At 50.5% G+C, this 22,093-nt stretch overlaps 1 protein-coding gene across 2 annotated transcripts in view; it reads left to right on the top strand.

The window, feature by feature from the left end:
* The window catches only part of EYA2 (EYA transcriptional coactivator and phosphatase 2), a 209,133-nt gene that overhangs the window by 178,027 nt on the left and 9,013 nt on the right, over positions 1-22,093 (top strand). For both annotated transcript variants that reach the window (XM_081096726.1, XM_081096725.1), the window contains exons 10-14: positions 1,629-1,718; positions 13,240-13,298; positions 15,983-16,143; positions 19,852-19,966; positions 20,177-20,298. In XM_081096726.1, the coding sequence (XP_080952852.1) occupies positions 1,629-1,718; positions 13,240-13,298; positions 15,983-16,143; positions 19,852-19,966; positions 20,177-20,298 (547 nt within the window). The remainder of the gene's footprint in view (positions 1-1,628; positions 1,719-13,239; positions 13,299-15,982; positions 16,144-19,851; positions 19,967-20,176; positions 20,299-22,093) is intronic.

The following is a 22,093-nucleotide window of genomic DNA, read 5'->3' as shown; positions in this document are numbered from 1 at the left end:
ACCTCACCCTCAGCGATTCTGACTTTACAGGTGTGGGGTACTGAGCCTCAGATTTTTCAGTGCTCCTCACATCATTGCAGTGTGCAGCCAGGTTTGAGAAACCTGATGCTGCATATTTTCCACATGTATCAGTTTGGATCCGTGAGGTTATGCTTCAGTAACAAACATCCCCCACATCTCATCGACCTCTCATTTATGATACATGTCCACTGTGATCTGTTGCAGCCCCAACACATATCATCTTTATTCTAGAACCCAGCCTGTCAGGGTAGCTTTTATCTGGAGCACTTAGTCTTGTGAAGTGGGAACAGAGAAAGCAAAGCAAACCATGCACTGCCTCTTAAAGCTTCTGACCAGAAGTGAAGCATTACTTCTGCTCAGATATCATTGGCCAAAGCAAGTCACGTGATCACACCTGAGTTCAGTAGGGATGGTCTACATCCGGCCAGCAGACTGGGAATAGCCAGATGGTAAATATGTTAGGCTCTGCGGGACATAGAGCAACTACTGTTGCAGTGACGCTCCTCTGCCTTCAAGGCACAAAAGTAGCCATAGACAAACACTGTCAAAAACTGCAGAAATCAGCCTGGCTGGTGTGGCTCAGTTGGTTGGGCATCGTCCCATGCACCAAAAGGTTGCCTGATTCGATGCCCAGTCAGGGCACATGCCCAGGTTGCAGGCTCAATCCCCAGGGGAAGATGTGCAGGAGGTGGCCAATCAATGTCCCACTCTTGCATCGATGTTTCTCTCTCTCTCCCTCTCCCTTCCTCTTTCTCTCTCTCAAAAAAAAAAGTTTCAATGCAGAAATCATTCTTAGCTCAAGAGCCATACAAAAGCAGGCCACAGGTGAGATTTAGTTTGCCAACCCCTGGTAGACATCACCTCCTACAGGGAGACTCTTCAGGAAGGGATCCCGAATATGGGTGAAGGGTAGTGCAATCTACACGCCATGTGTGTAGACAAGAGGCGGCGAGTGATGTGTGCTGTCCAGTGGGCTCCCCACAGATACTGTGACGTAACCGGCTTCTGTCCCTTCATAGCATATTTCTTCATGACAGTTTCATGTCAGCAGCACCAGCGTGACTTCGTTGTTCTGATGGCTGCCTCGTTGGCCCTGGTCTGGAGGCACCATAGTGGGTCCTGTTTGCGTGTTTGTTTTTTAAATGAATCTCCATTGTTAGGTGCCAGTGACATTTAAAACACCAGGAGGAATAAGGCAGCCTCCACAGAGAGATTGTTGTAGAGAGAGCCAGCATCCCTGCTCGCCAGTAGATAATACATGGTTTATACTGCCTTCCCGAAATCTCTCGGCCTCCCTGAAGACACATGTCCCAGGGCCCTCTCTATTAGAGCCACTCTGGGCCTTGCAACACTGAACACGGTTGCAAATCCAGGGGCATCCGGGGGAGGTTGGAATACCAAGAGGGTAAACACAAGTGATGAAAAACTAGAAGGGAAATCGCAGAAGCTGTGTAACATTAGCACCCTGACCCCACGCGGAGACACGACCTAGGCCGGGCGTGGGCCCTGCGGCTGAGGAAAGGCCTTTCGGAGGTGGGACAGGAGGGAGAGGGAGGCTGTCATGACAAGGCTCACTCACACGTGACCCTCCCTCCTCCTTCTGGCAGGACACCACGACGTCCGTGCGCATCGGCCTGATGATGGAAGAAATGATCTTCAACCTTGCGGACACGCACCTGTTCTTCAATGACCTGGAGGTTTGGGATTGCTTGTTTCGTTTCACTTTCACCATATGTAACCCCCACATCTGGCTTAGGGGGAGAGATGCTGCCTTTTCTTCCCTCCCCCCCCCCCCCGCCTTTTTCCTTTGGAGGCTAGAAACTTGTGCTAGCAACCCCCAAAAAGGCACAAAACTATGGCCAGCGACAGCTTATTGAAAACACACTTGACCGGATTATCTCCCAGCATCCCTGAGCAGTTAATGGGCCTTTCTCTCTGCTCGAGCGGCGACGTCCCCTGGCAGCCTTACTAATCCAATAAAGGCTGCAGCGTGTCTTCCTCCTGGAATTTGCTATTTAATAAGTTGATTAAGGCAAATTAGTACAGATCCTCCTGGGTCAGTAATAATTAGCAGTGGGCCAGGATGGAAGGTTTTACAAACAATTTACATTCCCCTGAAAACATGTTTTACAAAGAGAGGGAGCAAGCAGAGGGACTTAAAGTATCTGCTTCTGTGCCCCTAAGCAACCTTCAAAGGAGATAGGACACAGGGGGAGAGGCGCTTCAGAAATCAGTTGAATTCATTTGCTTATATCCAGCCTGTGTCAAAACGGTTTGGACATAATTTCACATGGAAAACGTATTTTCAATGGAACTACTACAGCAAAGGAATAGAAAGCTAGGGTAAGGCATTGTACCCCAAAAATCCAGCTCAAGCTAACTATTGAAGTGAAGTTCAGAGTTAATCCCCGAGCTTCCTGGCAGCCAAAGCAAAGAGGGAAATAGCATGCATTGCTTACCTCCCCCAAAGAAAGGGCAGGCAGCTTTCTCCAAGGTGAAAAGGGTTATTTTGGCTGATAAGAGGAGTAAGGTAGGGATCTTCCGCTTTATCAACTATATTCTCATTGTTGGTTTACCAGATTGAAAAATAAGGGCAACCTAAAATAAAACTGTTTGTGAAAGAACAATTTTACTGATCCTAGTAGGAATATCCCCCCCCACCCCCCCACCCCCACCCCCCACCCCCAGAATCTGGGAAATCACTGGGGCCTAAACTGTGAAGCAGAAATATCAAGGCTCCGAGTTCCAGACCCATCGACCAGCCAGGTCACTAACTGTTGTTCACCATCAGGAAAGGGCTCGGGTTACCTTCCCGGGCTGCAGCCCCCGGGTCCCAGGGGGCAAGTCCTCACTGAAAGCGTCCTTCTGCGCTCTGTGCAGCCTAGGCAGGCCGCTCGGGCCTCGGCCCTCCTGTCTGTGACAAGGAATTGCTCTCTGCCCACCGTGTGTTTCAAAGAGAGGGCTGAGGTGGAAACGTGTTGATGAAGCAAGAGAATGCCAGTAGCATCCAGGCCAGGCCCTAGCCAAAGACAGTGTGCAGGCTTCTCTTGAAATGGCCCCTCGTGTCTTGGGGGGTAAAAGAGAGAGGGGGGAGGAACGGAAGAGGAGGGAGAGGGAGGGAGAGAAACGAAGAGTAAAGCAGAGAACAAAGCAAGCACGGCAGGTGAACTCCGCAAGTGCTGTGGAGCCAGCATAGTCCGGCTGCCGGCGGCGAAGGAGACCCCGCTCACTTGGCCCAGAACATGGAGGCTCCTGGTCCTCGTAGTGGGCACGAAGGTTTGGCTGTGCCCCGGCTCCTCCCGAGAATGTCAGTTTCCTGAGAGCGGACCGCGTCTGTCTGGTTCACCCAGAATGTCCCTGGCCCCGGCAGTGAACACCCAAACACATCCATAAGCAGGAGGATTTGTGGCAGTGAAAAGGGTGTGAAAAAATAAAACAGGAAGATGTGATAGTGAGCGGTGGGTGCGAGGGGGTAGGGTGGTGGCCAGCATTCTCGGGGGCCAGGAATGCCTCTGGAGGGGGTGCCACTTGAGCCGGCAGGACTGGCAGGGTGGAGATCGAGGGAGGTGGGAGCAACAGGTGCAGAGCCCTGAGGTGAGCACTCGTGTGGAATAATCTGGGGTCAGGGAGGCCACCTGAGAGCAGTGAGTGAGGGAGTGCGCGATCGGTGGGATAGATGAGCCTGGAGCCCTAGGCCGGGCCCGACATGGTCACAGACATCCATTTATCTGCAAGTACTGTGGACGACCATGGGGCTGGGGTGCCCATGGCCTGGTTTATGTTTTTAAAAGACCATTCTGGCTACTCCATGGAGAATGAGCAATGGGAGGGGAAAGGTGGAGGCAGGAAGACCAGAAGGAGATATTGCTGTTGTCCAAGCAAAAGAGGAAAAATGGGTTGGATCAAGGTGGGAAGAAGAGGTGGCCTCTGGGATGGAGGTAAAGCCCAGAGGGCTTGCTGATGGGCTGGGTGTGGGGATGAGGAGAGAGGGGTCAGAGGACTCCTGGGCTTGGTCCGACCCGGGCGATGGTGCCATTTCTGAGATGGGCCACACAGGGAAGACGGGGGCGTGCAGTGGGGAAGTCCATCCTTCTGTCAAGGGCACATGGGGTTGGAGATACCAAACGGACAGGTAGATATACGAGTCTGAAGCTCCCATGAAGTAAAAACGCCAGACACACAGTAGGCATTTGTCAGTCTCGGTTGACCCTGAGGCTCAGAGCAGGTATTTTGCGGGATTGGCGTGTGTTTGGAGCCATGCTTCAGCATCTTGCCCTCCTGCTCCTCCCCGCCCAAAGGCAAGGTGGCACCTCCTGGAGAAGGACCTTAATTACCAGCTGGAGCTGCTCGGGGAAACCAGTTTGTTTTTATTCTCTAAATTTTTCAAAAATGTCCCCAGTGCCAAAAGCCCCCAGGGCATCTCGGCAGGATTGAAGCCATGTTACACGATGGAGAAGTTAAGACTCACATAAGTGAAAACATACCGCTTGCTGGTGCAGGGAGTCCTGTAGAAATCTAAAGGCAGCCTCCTGTGGCTCCCAGGGAGGCCACTGGGGTTGCAGAGAAGCCCAAGGCCTGTGGGAGCCCAGTGGAGGCCAGACTCCCGCAGGATGGTGGGTTTAGGGAACAAAGTCAGACCCTTTCTACCCTGAGCCTGCCGCCCGGCTGCAAATAGGAGGTCAGCAGCCATTTCGGGAGAATCACCCTCTGTCAGCCCTGCCCTAAGTGCTGTGGATTCAGAGGCAAACAAACACGGCAAGATCCCCACCCTCAAGGCACTGACCTTCCAGCCGGGGAAGCGGACCATAAGCACCTGCATATATAATGTCAGAGGGAGGGCTCCAAAGGGAGGCCAGCTGAGTCAGGGAGGTGATGGCTACAAGGGCCGTTATTTTTCTTGGCTTATCCACATAAGGCTTCTTTGACATCCAAGCAGAGATGGGAAGGAGGTGAGAATGTGGATGAAGAGTGTGTCAGGCCACAAGAATAGCAGTGCAAAGGCCCTGGGGTAGGTTATACGAACATGGTAGTTGGAGCAGAAGGAACAGGAAGGATTGTGGTGATCAACGGGGGTTAGAGGCAGGTCCCGTGGGGTCTTTGTGCCATCATTGGGCTGTTAGGCTTTGGATAATATTCTAAGGATGACAAAAAGCTATTGGAGGGTTTTGAGCAGGGTAGCCTTATGATCTGATTTACGGTTTAGAGGCTCCCTCTGGCTGCTGGGTGGAGAACAGACCAGAGGAGGCAAGGATGGAAACAGGTATCTGCGTTAAATCAGGGGTCCCCAGGCTCCCAGGCACTCAGGAGGAGATCCGGGGAGGCATATTAAAGACAAGATGGACTGTATTTTCAGTTATGATGGTGATAACAGTAGTCATAGCTGAGATTCACTGAGAAGTTACTATGTGCCGGGCACTGTCTTGAGCAGTTTATATATTAACAATCCTCACTATTATTATCCCCATTGTATTAATCTTCTCGGACTATCATAACAAAATAACCACAGACTGGATGCATATACAACACAAATTAATTTTCTTATAGTTCTGGGGACAAAACTCCCAGATTCTGGTGCCTGCAAATCTGGTTTCTGGTGGGGACTCTCTTCCTGGCTTGTAGAACGTCACCTTCCCGCTATGTCTCCACCTGGTCTTTCCTCAGTGTCTGTGCAGAGAGGGAGAGAGAGAGAGCTCTAATGTTTCTTAATAAAAGGACACTAATCCTGTGAGATCCTGGCCCCCACCATTATGACCTCATTTGACCGAAATTACTTCCTTAGAGGTCCCATCCCCAAATACAGCCATACTGGGGTGACTACAAAATGCACTCCATAACACCCATTTTACAGGTGAAGAAACTGAGGCACAGAGAGGATAAGTGAGCAGCCCAAAGTCACACAGGTGGCAGTGGCAACATTCAGGCCCGTGTGGCCTGGCCCCATAGTCCTTGCACGCACCTACTTGCTGTGCTGTGGATTTTCCCAGGGAAAATGATTGCCATCTGGTCGGAGAAAGAAGATTCCCACAGGAAATCTAGACTTACACAGTGCTTAGGGGGTGGGATCAAAGGAAGAGCAGGGATGGATGGAGTAGCCAGGAAGCCTGGAGGAGGACAAGCAAGCACTGACAGCAAGGGGAGGAGAAATTCCCAGCATAAGCATAGAAGGCGGGTGAAAGATGGGAAACTCCTCCTGAGTCAGCAGATCTTCGCATTGTATATGCAAAACAAAAGTCCCACAAATAACCACCACCAAAACCACACTGAACGGAGAAAGCCCCTCACTCCCCAGCCTGAAGGTGAGCAAAGATCTGAAGGCATTCCTAGAAAGGGGGACGTGGCCTGCCATTGGAGCTGAGTGGAGGGTACAGAGGGGATAACAAACACGACCACAGCTGACATGTACTGAGAGCTCACCTGCATGCATTCATTTAACCTTTACAAACAGCCACCGGAGGTAAATACTGCTATATGTCCCCATTTCAGAGGTGGGGAAACTGAGGCACCGAGAGGCTGACTTGCCCAGCACTGGCATGTATTGAGCTCTTACCCCGTGCCAGGCATCACACATGCATTTTCTCACTGATCCTCACAACAGCCCTGCCATGGAGATTTTTTTAATCTCTGTTTTAAAGGTGAGGAAACTGCGGCCCAAAGAGGTCGTTTTCCCAGGGTCACCTAGCTCGTGTGCAGATTTGGTCCCAGGCCGAGCTGACTGCTAAGCTGAGGCATTTGCTCTCCTTGGGAGGTAGTTTTCAGATGCACTGCGGAGCAGAGAATCAGCAGAGTGAGTGGAAGGAAAGAGTCCTTCGTAAGAAACAAGATTAACCGAAAGGGTTCAGCAGGAGGCACCTCTGGTCCAGTTCCGGGGTGGCCAGGCAGGCGGCAGGCTGGAGGGGGAGGTTTCCACGTGCGCCGAGCGTTGGGAAGGACTCTGGAGGGACGCGGAGTGGCTGGGGTCTGGGCGGCGTGATTTACCGTTCTGCAGGAGCTATCAGGGAGGGTAATATTTCACCGTGTCAGCGCTGAGCTGCGCTCCAAGGCGTCCTGCCCAACTGGCCATTAATGCAGTGCGGCCCTCGGCCTCTTTAATGCTCTTAAGATAAGTTAAACATTTAGACAACACAAGAAAGATGGCCCGGTTCCCCTCCAGGGAGCAGGCCCCTCTCGGGCTAGCCGAGCAGCAGCATTAAGCAATCGCACTTAAAAATAGACTTGCCTCGAAGGCGGGATGGCCAGAGAGCCCATCTGGGCCCTGACAAGGGTCATTTTTCTCGAGCAAATTTGTCAACAATTTCCTTTCTGCAGTTGTGTCTCCAGGCAGCCAAGGACAAAAAGTAATGGGATCGGACCACAGGAGGGCAGGCTGGGGAGACCCTGGCTGTCACCAGCTTAATCAGAAAAGGGTTTGTTTGATAAATATTAGTCACTGAACTTACTGTTCAGAAATGAGCAACAATGAGCACACTGCATATCCAAACCTGCGGATGCAGATAAAGGATGGTCCAGACAGACACGTCCAGCCTTAAATTACATTTATTAGAAAAACAGGAAAACGAATAAGAACTGGTCATTGAAAAAGACTGTGAAGGTCGTGAAGCCTTTGGCAAGCATGAACAGGAAATAAAAGAGAGAAGAAAAGGAAGGGATGGGTGATAAACAACATTCAGAATGAAAGGCTAGACATCACTACAGATTCAGGGGAGATTCTTATTTTAAAATTATGAGAATACCATGTACAATATTATAACCAATGAGTTTGAAAACCTAGATGAAGTGGACACTTTTCAGGAAGATATAAATTACCAAAATTAACTCAAGAGGGAATTTAAAAATAAATTAAACCAGTGATCATGAGGAATTTGAAATGGTAGTTAAGGATGTAATCCAAAAAAAGGCACCAGCTAGTTTTAAACATGCGTCCACCCAACACTGGAGGAAAGGATAAATCTCGTCTTTAACAAACTACAGAGCAAAGAAAAAAATTGAATCCTCTCCCACGCATTTTATGAGACCACTGTCGCCCTGAACCTAAATCTTTAGGACTTTGAGCACATGACGAATACACAGTCCCTGCAACCCCTCAGATAGCTCCTCTGGTGCCCTGTGACTCTGAACATGATTCCGCTTGGAGCCTGTCTGCACTTCCGTCTCAGACGTCTGGTGAAAAGTGGTCTGGACCCTAACTGGGACCAGCTAGTAGGCCTGCCACATGCCTCGTAACACACCTGAAGTGGATACATTCACCCTGTTTCATAATTTTACATGTTTATTTATTTATTTTAGAGGGCGGGGGGGAAGAGAGAGAAACATCGATTTGTTGTTGCACCTGTTTCTGCATCCTTTGGTTGATTCTTGTAGGTGCCCTGACTAGGGATAGAACCTTCAACCTTGGCATATCAGGACGATGCTCTAACCAACTGAGCTACACTCCCAGGGCCCCATGTTTCATAGTTTTTTTAAAAAGCAAAACTAGAGACCTTGCTCTGTGGCCAGAGAGGGCTCAGAAGCCAGGACACTCCTGTAGCAGCAAGCACACCCACCGCCCAGATCTTGGTTTCTAATACCATTTTCTAGTAAAAAGAACCAGGGATCCTTAAAAAAAAAAAAAGGCTAATTGTAAGGCTGGGGCAGGGAAGACACCCCATAAACATGGCGGGAAATAAACTTCTCTTCCGTACAGAAAAACTCCAGATAATTTATTGAGATCCTCCACCCTTAACGGTGGAGTCACTTTGCATAGCGACTTCCCTCCAAAGAGTGTAATGTGGAACGGTGCGGGGATAACTTCACAGTGGGGAGACCTGCCCAACACTCCTGAGCCAGGTGAGCAAGGTCAACACCAACAGCGAGAAGTCGTGTGTGTAGCATGTACCCTGATATGCTGTGATGAGAATGGCATTTCACCTCCGTGATCTTCCTTCCCGAAACTCATAACCCCAGCCCAACCACGAGAAAAACATCAGACAAGTCCCAGTTGAGAGACAGTCTACAAAATTCCTGACTACTTCTCCTTGAGATTGTCATCAAAACCAAGGAAAAAAGTCTGAGAAACTACCGCATCTCAGAGGAACTTAAAGAGACAAGATGACAAGATGTAATGGGGTTCCCTGGCTGGGATCCTAGAAGAGGAAAAAGGACATTAGTGGGAAAACAACGGGTAAAGAACTGGCATTAGTTAATAATGATATAGCGATAGGTATTTATTAGTTGTGACTATGACTATCCGATATTAACAATGAGGGTAACTGGGCTTGGATATCTGGGACCTCTCTATAGTATATTCACAACTTTTCTGTAAATCTAAAACTATTTAACATTAAGAGTTTGCTTAAAACAACAACTGAAGATTCAAAGGTATTAAGCAAGTGGCCCGAGATGATACACCTAGAAAACGCAGGGCAGGGATTGGAGCCCAGGGAGGGGCATTTGAACGCCAAGGGCACCACACGTCTAGGTCATGGACACCTGAGCGTGTCTGCCCCCCGCCCTAGGCTGCCTGGCTCCCTGAGGTGCAGGAGTGCAGAGCATGCACGGAGAGTGAGCTGCTTTGCTTCTAAATGGCCGTGTTGGCAGGATGGCCATCCGTGAGCCTCTCTCGGTGGTGACCTCGATTTCATTTGACCAGGACGGTACCAGGCACAGAGTTTGGGCCTATGGAATGCAAAAAAAGTGATAACAGCAATAATTTTTCCAAGCACATATGTGGCATTTTCCGTGGGAGAGGCACTTCCCAAAGTGCTTTACCTGTATGGCTCATTGAACCCTTACGACACCCTCTGCGGTAGGTCCTGTTCCAAGGCGGTTACGTTCTCCAGCCGGCTTTTCTCACACTATAGGGTGTCCTGGAAATAATTCCATGTGCTAACGTGAAAACCCACCTCATCCTTCTGAACTGCTGGGTGGGACTCTGCTGAATGGATGGACCATATTTCATTTAGCTGTGATCCACTCGCGGAACTTCGGGTGTTTTCCAGCTTCTCACTGGGGTGATGGGCATCCGTGCACAGGCTCTTGGCGGGTGTCTCTCTGAGGCAGAAAGCGCGAATTCTTGGAGGCCAGGACTGCACGGTGCCTCACCCGTGTCCCCCTGGGTCCCTGCCTCTGTCTTCGCCAGCTGGTTCCGCTCAGACCCCCCAGGGTACTCACACTTTGACCCAGGGAAGCCATTAGCAGGGTTGAGAGGCATAGGACCCCCTTCCCCAAGAGCTCGGCACCGTCCTTACATCCTCGCGTTGTCCCCCTCCCCCACTGCAGGTAACTCAATCCAGGTCAGCTGGTGGAGTATGAGGTAGTGTCTCGCTGAGCGTCATGGTATTTTACCAAGTCCGAAATGTGATCGCTACTGTTGTCACACTCTAGCGCCCCCAACAATCCCCTTGCAAATGAGAAAACCAGAGCCTCCCACATACCTTTCCCCTGACATCAGGGAAAGAGCAGGGAGCCCTGCCCAGGGGGCCGGAGCCTGTGACCCCCAGAGCAGCTTTTGAGCCTGAGCAAAGGACTGGAGGGCAGAGGGAGGTGTTTTTCCAATTTCAGGCAAAGCAAAGGGCTGGGGGGTAATCCGCTATTCATTTCATTTTCTCTGTGCTCTGGCAAGTCTGCGTTGGCTTTTAAATACAGTTTTCATTACTATGCCAGGAGCACTGGTCCTAAGACCCTTCCATCACTGTCCGATGGCTGTGATCAGAGGTCTCAAACTCGGATGCCCTCAGAGGCCAAGTGACCAGGCGACATAAAATGAAGAGAACCCAGGAGACACTGGGGAACTGATGTCCCAGCCACCGACTGTCAGGATATGGGAATGCAAGCCCTACGTTGCCGGGGCTTGTCAATTCTCAGAGTAGCTGAAAATCTGAGGCAGAGCCAGAGACACGGAGACTCCCTGGGTTTACACCCTGGTCATGGTTTCCAGAAACAAATGTTAAGTGCACTGTGGCTAAATAAGCTGTGTCTCCGGCCGGCTTGTAAGCTCTCCCCTCATTGAATTTACCAGCATAGAAGGTAAGTTGTCAGCCTAGTTGTTTTACCCCTCAATATCCCAATAGAATTTCCTGTGGTGATGGGAATACCTGCACCAACCCCCATGGTAGCCGCCAGCTCCATGTGGCTACTGAGCACTTGAAATCGGAATAAGGGGAGAAAAAATAAAAGAAAGAAACATTGAATTGAGGAACTGAATTATGAAGTTTATTTCATTTTAGTTAATTTAAATATAACTATAGATAACCACATGTGGCTAATTGCTACAATATTCACATGACAGTGAGATTTTTTTAACTTTGGGGTGCACCATAGAACTCAGCTACTTTGGGGAGGGACTACTAAATTATACCTGAGACCACCAAACATGAATGGAAAGAAAGGAAATATGAAATAATGAGCAGGAGAGGTTTTAGCTGTAGGCCAGTTATCTGCTTGCTCCAGAGGGGTCCCTCGCTGTCCCCCCAGTTTTTCCAGCACTCCCCAAAGAGTTTCACAACTGGGACCGCCATTTACTGTCCACAGTGTTCTTTGCAATAAGAAGAACCCACATTTATGTACCACCTACTGCGCACCAGGCATCTCACTTTTCCTCCCGTCAACCCTGTGACAAAGGTCCCATGGTTACCTCCATGTACCAGCCCGACCTCCGGTTGCTCGAGGTCACACAGCTGGGTCGTGGTTGGGTCCAGGACCCAAACCCAGGCGGTAAGACTCTGGAGCCTGAGCTCTAACGGCTGGCACAGCGGGCTCACAGGTTTTGCCGCATCAGCATATCCAGATGCGCTCCCTGATGGAGGTGGAGTTGGCAGGATTGGCGTGTATTGCCTGTAGCTTCTGTGGGGTGCATCGCTCTTAACTCCTGGTTGCAAAGTGACAGAAACCCAACCCCTCTAGCTTAAACTGAAAAGGTATCAGTTTCCCGTGGCTGCTGTAACAAATTACCGCACACTTAGTGGCTTAAAACAACACGCATGTATTCTCTTACGGTTCTGGAAGCCAGGGGCCAGCGTGGGTCTCACTGGGCTGCAGGTGTCAGCGGGGTGGCTTCTCCTGGAGCTCTGCGGGGAAGTCTGTCCTGGGCCTCTTCGGCTTCTTCTTGTATTTCTTGGCTTCTGGCCTCTTCCTCCATCTCCAAAGGGCACCACTCCAACCTCCTTATCCTCTCTGTCATCAGCTATCCCTCTGCCTCGTATTTACAGGGCCTTGTGATTACATTTGGGGCCACCTGGAGAATCCAGATAATCGCCCCACCTCAAATCCTTAACTTAGTCACATCTGCCAAGTCCCTTTTGCCATCTCAGTTTTCAGGGATTAGAACGTGGACATCTTTGGGGGGAACTTTATTCAGCCGACCATGGTCCAGGCGGCCTGGTTTCCGTTATGGCTGGATCCAGGAGACCAAACCATGTGACCCTCCCTCCAGCTCCCAGAGAGCACCTCTTCCAGAAGCCCCGGCCAGAGTCCCAGGGCTCATTCCCATTGGTCCAGCTTAGACCGCATGCTCTCCCCGAAGCAATCACTTCGACCAGAGGGATGCCAGGTCCCTTTGATTGGTTGAGCCTGGATTATGTGCCTACCTTCATCATTCCCCTCCCTGTGGTCTTAACCCACATTTGATAAGCTGTTTCCCCAAGGGAACTGAGAGACTAACAGGTGGTCGAAAGCAGCATGTCCTTGGAGTCTATTGAATGGCAAGCCCTTGGAATAGTGCCTGGCATGTAGCAGGTGCTCAATAGGCAGTGATCACAGGTCATGGGACGCCGAGGGGACTTGGGAAGGGGCCACATCCAGAAGCTAGCGCTAGATGAATACACGGCTCACTCAGTAGGTGAAGGTGGGAGAGAATTCCAAGCAGAGGAAACACCTGGAACGAAGCGAAGGTTTCCGCCATATGTCCTGGTGTACCTGGGGGTGGACGGGGTGGTCCCACTGTGGGCCTGTCCTCCCAGTGTAATATTAAGAGCAGTCCCTTTTACTTGCAGAACTATCTTGGTTTGCATGATAAATTATATCCTTATAACCCATTGTTTATAAGGAAACCAAAGGTAAAAGAGGAATGATACTTTGCCCAAGGTCATCGACCTTTAGGGGCAAAGCTCAGACTAGAATTCAGGGCTCTACTCCCAGTCCAGTGCTCATCCTACCCCTCCTTTATGAAACCAGTTCTTAAAGGTGGCATCTAACTAACCAGTCACATTTCTCCCTCTTTTCCTCTTCTTGCCAAATTCTCCATAGGATTGTGACCAGATCCACGTTGATGATGTCTCATCCGATGACAATGGCCAAGATTTAAGGTAGGAATGGGTGGAGGGGAGTCCACTATGCCCCTTTGGATTGGTCATCGCACTGGCCTTTCACTAGGAAGTGGAGAGGCGGGCGGGGGGGGGGGGGGGTGTGCGGGCTGGTTATCCGAATAAGACACTCCTGCTTCCAGCCAGAACTGGGACCTGTGTTTCTCTGCGCCCAGAAATCGCACCCGCACCCTGGAGCCTCCTCCACATCCCCTCGTCACTGAGGCTGAGATTTCCACAAATTCTCTGTGCGCCTACTTATGTTTCTCTCTCTATTTCCTGTTTACTAAAGTAATACATGCATATTAAAAAAAAATTCAGCTGTGGCCAGTGTGGCTCAGTTGGTTGAGCATTGTCCCATGCACCGAGAGGTCTGGTTCCAGGTCTAGGGACATGCCAGTAGTGGGTGTGCAGTAGGCAGCCTATCAGTGGTTCTCTTTTGTTGACTTCTCTCTCTCGCCCTCTCTCCCTCTCTCCTTCACTCTCTCTCCCCCTCTCCCCCTCTCTCCCTCTCCCCCTCTCTCCCTCTCCCCCTCTCCCTTTCCCTTCCTCTCTCTCATAAATAAATAAATAAATAAATAAATACCTTTTTTCTTTAATTCAACTGCTCCTGACCTTGCCTCCCAGAATCACCACCATTAAGAGTTTGGTATAGTCCTAGCCCAGTGATGGCGAACCCATGACACGCGTGTCAGAGGTGACACGCGAACTCATTTTTTTGGTTGATTTTTCTTTGTTAAATGGCATTTAAATATATAAAATAAATATCAAAAATATAAGTCTTTGTTTTACTATGGTTGCAAATATCAAAAAATTTCTATATGTGACATGGCACCAGAGTTAAGTTAGGGTTTTTCAAAATACTGATACGCCGAGCTCAAAAGGTTCGCCATCACTGTCCTAGCCAGTTTGGCTCAGTGGATAGAGCTTCGGCCTGCAGACCTAAGAGTCCTGGTTCAATTCCTGGTCAGGGCACATGCCTGGGTTGTGAGCTTGATCCCCAGTAAGGGGCGTGCAGGAGGCAGCCGATCAATGATTCTCATCATTGATATTTCTATCTCTCTCCCTCTCCCTTTCTCTCTGAAATCAATAAAAAAACACTTTTTTTAAAAAAGAGTTTGGTATATATTCTTCTAAAGTTGTATTGCATTCTTTAGCATACATATATTATCCTATATAATAAAAGCCCAGCGACCGAATGGCAGAACGACCAGAACAATGGGTCGACCAGTCGCTATGATGTGCACTGACCACCAGGGGGCAGACGCTCAATGCAGGAGCTGCCCCCTGGTGGTCAGTGCACTCCCACAGTGGGAGCGCCGCTCAGCTGACCGGGATGAGCAGCACTCCCACAGCAGGAGCAGCCGCTCAGCGGGCAGGTCCACAGCCACTCGGCTGACTGGGATGAGCGGCACTCCCACAGCTGGCCGATCCCCACAGGCCACGTCCCCCACCAGTGCACAAATCCCGTGCACCAGGCCTCTAGTCCTATATAATAAAAGGCTAATCCTATATAATAAAAGGCTAATATGCAAATCAACCGAACGGCGGAATGACCAGTTGCTATGGTGTGCACTGACCACCAGAGGGCAGACGCTCAACACCAGAGCTGCCCCATGGTGGTCAGTGCGCTCCCACAGGGGGAGCACCACTCAGCCAGAAGCCAGGAGCACAGCAGCAGTGGCGGGAGCCTCTTCCGCCTCCATGGCAGCACTAAGGATGTCTGACTGCCAGCTTAGGCCCGCTCCTCAGGGTTCCGTTTTTTTTAAGTTTCCCCTGTAGCCGGCTTGGAATTTAGAGCAGTGCTCCTCTGAACGCTGTCTCCTGCTGTGCTGTCTGGTTCCTCACGACCCAAGGGGGTTCTCCCCCCACCACCCCCCCCCCCCCCGCAGCATTAAAGCGAGCGCGCTACTCCGTGGTTTACTCCCAAAGCTTCTGGTGGGGAAGGAAAGCTGTGCTCCCTGGAGAGCTGGGGTTCCCACGCTCACGCTGTGGCTGCGTGGGTGGGAACCGCCCCACTGTCCCCCTGGCTCCCAGTGGCCACTCCGGTTAATTCTGTGTGCGGCTCTGACTGGCCCCAGTCTCCGCACGTGGAACGCCTTGGCCCAGCAGCCGCATTCGGGGCAGGGGTTCTACCTGCCAAGCGCCAGCAATCCACTCTGCCTCCGGGAACAAGTAAACAGATTAAAATAGGGAATTTCTGTGGCAGGATACGGAGGTGCTCACAGAAGGGGGGCAGGGGCAGCAGGCTGGCCTGAGAAGGGAGGGGGAGCAGGGCGGATTTGGGGAGCACAGTAGTGGGAACCGGTTTTCTTATGGACTCTTCTGTCGGGATGAACCAAATCCAACCTTTTTTTTTCATCCAGAAATTCTAAAGGGAGAAAGACGGGCTTTCCCTAGTGTGGCCACTGCATACAGGGGAGGGCTAGTCCCCCAAAAAGAAAATAGACATCTTATTTCCCACCAAAGAAAGGGAAACGGGTGCTGATTAGACAAGAGCAAAAGGCGCCCCGATTCTATGGGGAAGCTGGTAACACTGGTCCTGCTGCTCCCAGACAGACGTACACGCACATGGCACCTCACACACTCGGGGGGCTGTGGGCCCTGAGCCCCACCCACGGTTCCAAGGGCCCCCCTCCCACATTAACACTGTCTCTTCTCCCTCTCCTGCCCCTCTCCCTCCCCAGCACGTACAACTTCTCGGCCGATGGCTTCCACAGCTCGGCCCCGGGAGCCAACCTGTGCCTGGGCTCCGGCGTCCACGGCGGCGTGGACTGGATGAGGAAGCTGGCCTTCCGCTACCGGCGGGTCAAGGAGATGTACAACACCTACAAGAACAACGTGGGCGGTGAGTGGGCCAGAAGAGGGCCGTCCACCGTGGTCACGGGCCTGTCGGTGCTCCAGCCACACCCCACCAAGGGAGACGCACCGAGGATGGTCATCGTCGCTCATGTCGCCCGCTCTGTGCCAGGCACTGCTCTGAGAGGGTTGCGGACATCCCCTCGCTCGGTGCCATCCTCATGCTGCCCCGGGAGGGGGCGCTAGTGTGTCATCACCGTCACTGTGAGGGGAGGAAGCTGAGGAGTAGAGGAAGCATCTTGCCCAAGGTTACAGAACCCACCCCACGCCTCACTCACAGCCACTGTTTCTCAAAGTGTGGTTCCCGGGCAGCAGCGTGGGCATCGCCTGGAGGTGCTAGAAATGCAGGTCTCTGGCCCCGCACAGACCTGCGGAGCCGGAAGCTCTGGGGTGGGCCCGGCCATCGGTGTGTGTCACCCCCTCCAGGTGATTCTGACGCTCGTTCCAGTTTGGGGTTTCAGCCCTGCTGCTCAGATTGTGGTCCATGGACCAGCCGCCTGAGCATCACCTGGGTGCTTGTTAGGTGCCAGGACGCCACTGGTTCTCGAACCTGGCTCCTATTGGCACCACCTGAGGGATGTCTGATCTGATTTCCTCGGTCTGCCTGCAGCCCGGCATCGGGATGCATAAAATCCCCTGGTGACTCTAATGTGCCGCAGAGGTGAAGGCTGCCGGCTTCGGAGCAGGAGAGCGGTGCTTTATCGCACTGGACAAGCCGTCGGGGAGGGGCTGGGGGCAGGTAGCTCACAATCCCCAGGCCCTAGATCACCACCCTCTGTCAGTGGATCTTAACGAGATGGTATCTCCTGGAGGCATTTGGAGTGTCTTGATTGTCCCAATATCTGGAACCAGCTACTGGCCCATAAAGGGAAAAGCTAATAGCGTCTACCATATACACGTGTCCCCGAAGCTCCGAGGGCTCCCTCCTCCACCCAGAGGGTCTCAAACCAGATAGAATCCATGTCCAATCCCAGTGTGGCACTTCTATGTCAATCTCTCTGAGCCTTGGTTTCCAAGTCTATGAAATGGGGCTGAAAAGAATTCTGCTTCCCTGGGTTATGGAGAGGTTTGTTGTTACTGCATATAAAAGGCATGTCTCCGTGTCTGGTATACAGCAGGCACTCAATAACAAATGGTAGCATTTATCACTAGTTCCTTCCAGTTTTGCTTGGGAGTTTTTCGGGATCTCCTGTGTCTTCCACTTTCCCAGAGGGACTGTCAGCTCTTCAGGACTTTCTGTCTCGCCTGTGGCTGCAGCCGAATGCAGTCCTGGGAGTAACTAACGTTTGTTGAGCACTTACTCTATGCCAGACTTTGTTTTGAGGGCTTTTCGCCTAACAGTTTATTTGCTCTTCACAACATCCCTATAAGTTAAGTGGTTTCATCATCAATGTTGTGTGAGGGTGGAAACTGAGATCAGAGAGGTTAAGTTACCTGCCCAGCATCACACAGCTGGGGCCAGCGGCTCCACCACCTCACCCACACTCGTGGCCCCTCACACCCGTCTATTGACTATAGGAGTGAAGCAGGGAGCTACAGGGTCAGCCCTGCTCGTTCACCCAGCCCTACAAGGAGAAGGGGGGGAGGAAGGGAGCTTGGGTGGAGAGACAGGGATGGAGTCAGCCAGCGGAGGCCATCTGCTCCCCATCCAGGTTAAGCCCCAGGAAATACCCAGGGTTTCTGTCAGGCTGCTGTGCTTTCCCATAAACGGAGGGGAAATTACCCGACATGTCAACAGGCCAGGAGCTCAGGGCTGGCAGGATGCCAGGGGGCAGCCCCTCCCTCTCTCCCCAGTGCAGTCTCTGCTGCCTCCTCCCCCACCTCCAAGCTGATTCTGCATCACAGAACTAGCCTGCTGAGGCTGCAATGGAGACTGAGGAATGTAGCCTTCTAGCTTGGCAGCCAGGTACTTAGCTAAAAAATCATCATTCTTATTACTAATGAGATCTTCATAGTGTTATTGTATTAATTATTGAAGAGAGAAATGGCTAGTAGAAGGCAGTTAGCCATGTCTACCACAAATAGCAAACGAAAAGCCCCAAGAACAATAGAACTTGGTGCTTTTCAGGAAAAAAAGAAGCCAGTGTGGCTGCCGTGAGGGGGCATGTGGTCAGGGAAGGGATGAGAGAGGCCAGTGCCCGGATGGCACAGGGCCTTGTAGGCCACGGGGAGGTTCTTCTGCGTGGAGATGATGATGTCTAAATAGGACAGGCACGAGGCTGCACCTTGTCCCAGTGAATTCACTCTTTCTCCAACACAAACCGATTCCTCACCAGCCTTGCTAGCCCCGGCTGTAGGGCTAGTACTGTGGCGTAAACAAGACCGACTTGGTTCCTGCCCTCATAGGCCAGCCATCCAATGGCCGAGGCAGACGCCACACAGTAATCACACAGATACACTTTAAGTTACGGTTGTGAGAAGAAGAGGTACAGTGTGTTGGGAGAGCATAAAATAGAAGGAACTGACCAGAATAGGCCTTCCAGAATTAATGACATTTACGATGAGTGTGAAGGATTTAGCCAGGCAAAGGGGCGAGGTCAGATAAGACGGGTGGGCCCAGCCAACGTGGCTCAGTTGGTTGAGCATCATCCAGTGCACTGAAAGCTTGTGGATTCTATCCCTAGTCTCACCTCTCCCTCCCTCCCTCCCTCCCTCTCTCTCTAAGCATGTCCTCAGGTGAGGATTAAAAAACGAAAAAGATAAGAAGGGTGGTTCAGCCCTAACTGGTTTGGCTCAGTGGATAGAGCGTTGGCCTGCAGACTGAAGGTTCCCAGGTTCAATTCCAGTCAAGGGCATGTACCTTGGTTGCAGGCACATCCCCAGTAGTGGGTGTGAAGGAGGCAGCTGATAGATGTTTCTCTCTCATCGATGTTTCTAACTCTCTGTCCCTCTCCCTTCTTCTCTGTAAGAAATCAATAAAATATTTAAAAAAAAAAAAGAAGAAGAAGAGTGGTTCAGGGTCAGAAATGAGGTGTGTCAGGGTCCTGAGGCAGGAACATGCTTGGTGTTCCAAGGACAGTGAGGAGGCCACTCGGCTGGCATGGAAGGACATCAGGGCAGTGGGGCAGGGCCATGGGCTGTTGAGTCTGCACACTATCTAAGGACACTAATGGCTGAGAGATGACAGTCAGGTTTAGAAGCACTGTATGGACTCGTGGTCAGCTGCCTGTCTCCATTATTTCCTCTCTACTGTGAGCCAGCCACAAAGCCCCACAAAACCTATTTCTTTAACTGGCTCACAGTTAGCCGCTAACCTAATGTTATATCTCAGTGTTAAAAAACAAAAAGTGTCTGCTTCTAGGGTCCATGTAACAATAAAATGAAATGTCATGTTAAAAGCAGAGGGCCCTGCATACAGTAAGCACTCAATAAATGTTAGTCTTTTATTTATTTATTAACTTTTGTCTCCACTGTAACAGTGCAAGCTCTATAGCTGGGATGCTTTGTTTGCCCTGTATGGTCTGTGCCTGTCACGATATTGGCCATGCAGAAGGCACTTCTTGAGTTTTTGTTGGATGGATGGATGAATGGGTCAATCAGTCAATCCCAGAATAAGATTAAGATTACTGGACTGCAGCTGGCTTTGGGGGTCATCTGATTTGAAACCTCAAGGTAGCTAGGCTCCCCTTCCCTCGGCCTACCCCCTCCCAGGCCTTTCTAAAATGACAGCTACCCCATCTTCCTTTCCTGTGTCCAGGCTTGATAGGCGCTCCCAAAAGAGAGACCTGGCTGCAGCTCAGGGCTGAGCTGGAAGCTCTGACCGACCTCTGGCTGACCCACTCCCTGAAGGCACTGAACCTCATCCATTCCCGGTAAGTGGGAGCCCTGGTTTTCCTTTCTCCCATTTCCACACTTGGGGGAATAGGACTCTCCAGATTCTCACTGGCACTTTCCAGGCATTTGATAAAGCTGAGTTCACCGTGGACCCCTGTGCCGCGGCTGAGCAAGCAGCTGCCCTGACTTCTGAGGGCCTGGCCTTGTGGTCCCCTGGAGTTCTGATCTACAGTCTCCCTTGTCCTCAGGCCCAACTGTGTCAACGTGCTGGTCACCACCACTCAACTAATCCCCGCCCTGGCCAAAGTCCTGCTGTACGGACTGGGCTCCGTGTTTCCAATCGAGAATATCTACAGTGCAACCAAGACAGGTGAGGCGGGCCCTGCCCTCAGGCGATGCGGGCGGGGTTAGCGTTGCGTCCCAGGCAGGAAAAGTTCAAGGAAGACGGCACTAGTGATGTTCCAGAACCTGTCCAAGGGCATGGCTCAGGTCCCCAAAACAGCCCTTACCACCCACTAGCTTTAAGCTCTGCTTCTAGGGAAGTTGGTTAGGAATAGTTTTCCATAGTTAGGGTAACTGCAAACCTGCTCTAACAAACACCCCAAATAAAAGGCTTCCATCAGCGTCAAAGCTGATTTCTCCCTCCCAGGTCCACCGACCAGAGGGCAGTGATCCAGGTTGGTGGGTGACCTCTCTCTCCTTATACTCACCCAGAACCCAGGTTCTTCCCATTTTATTTTCCACCCTCCCTTACGGCTTTATCCTCACGTATGTGGTCAGATCAGGGTCCTGCCACGTCGACATGCCAGTTTATGCAAAGGTGGAAAAGGGGAAGGTGCAATGCCCGTCCAATATTTTAAAGCCAAGATTCAGAAGGAGTGCAAGTTACTTCTCACTTTAGTCCCATGGCTGCACCGAGTTGCAAGGGAGGCTGGGAAATGTAGTCCATAGCTAAGTGACTGTGAGCACAGGTAGTACTCATGGAATTTTATTACTGAGGAAAGCCATTCCCACCACAGCATGGTACATAAGGGGATTTTCATTTAGGTGATACAATCATCAAATTACCTTGAATTTAACCTTGAACCACATAGAGAGAAAAGCGTTTTTAATTCTCTTTTCAGGAGAGAGTCTCCATTTAGTGCTCACCTGCTTTAACACCTCTCCAACACTTGGTAATCTCCCTTACTAACAAAGAGAACAAGCCTTAGGCTCAAAGCTTTTATGCGATAAGAGAATTTAGTAACTAAAAATTAACAGTATCAAAGCAAGTAATACTGGTTTGCTTGGGGGTTGTTTTTTTTTTATGAGTGGGGGAACTGGGATTTTTTATTCTTATATCACAAAAAAACTAAATACAATATAAATAATTCAAAAATAAACCTATCGGGGTAGAGGTGGAAGAGGGCATGGAGGGGATAAATGGAGATGGAAAATAAAATAAATAATCTAGCCGAAACCGGTTTGGCTCAGTGGATAGAGCGTCGGCCTGCGGACTGAAGGGTCCCAGGTTCGATTCCGGTCAAGGGCATGTACCTGGGTTTCGGGCACATCTCCAGTGGGAGATGTGCAGGAGGCAGCTGATCGATGTTTCTCTCTCATCGATGTTTCTAACTCTCTATCTCTCTCCCTTCCTCTCTGTAAAAAAATCAATAAAATATATTTTAAAAAAATAATAATAATAAATAAATAAATAAATAATCTAGTTAAGATGTTTTTCATTAGAAATGTTTACCCTTGTTTTTTTTTCTGGAGATAAAAAAACGAATTTGTAGTACTTTAGAAGCATTTTCTTAGAGCAATTTTTGTCTTTACTAAAATTCTAGATGTGAACATCACATAGAAGTGCCTTTAGATTTTGAAACCATAGGAAGTCAGGCCCCAAATGGCTATGAGAGATTCTGCCTTGGACCCCTGTGTCAGAGGAATCAAATGCCGTCAGAGAAGTGGCAGAGCGACTCCTGTTTTCCACTTGGGGAGCCTGAAGATCAAAGAACTGCAACAGTCCAAGTTGAGATGATAGGACAGGAATTTGGTCACCAGCTCCCTATTCTAACCTAAAAACCATAATACTTTTCAAGTCAGGTTCTGCTCTGACCATCTGCATAACAAACATCCCGACACTGGGTGGCTTACAGCAACCAGCTTTCATTTCTCACTCCGGG

Source organism: Myotis nattereri (assembly GCF_964212035.1).
Source record: "Myotis nattereri genome assembly, chromosome: 8".
Classification (NCBI taxonomy): domain Eukaryota; kingdom Metazoa; phylum Chordata; class Mammalia; order Chiroptera; family Vespertilionidae; genus Myotis; species Myotis nattereri.
The sequence above is the reverse complement of the archived record's forward strand: the minus strand, read 5'-3'. Positions and strand labels throughout refer to the sequence as shown.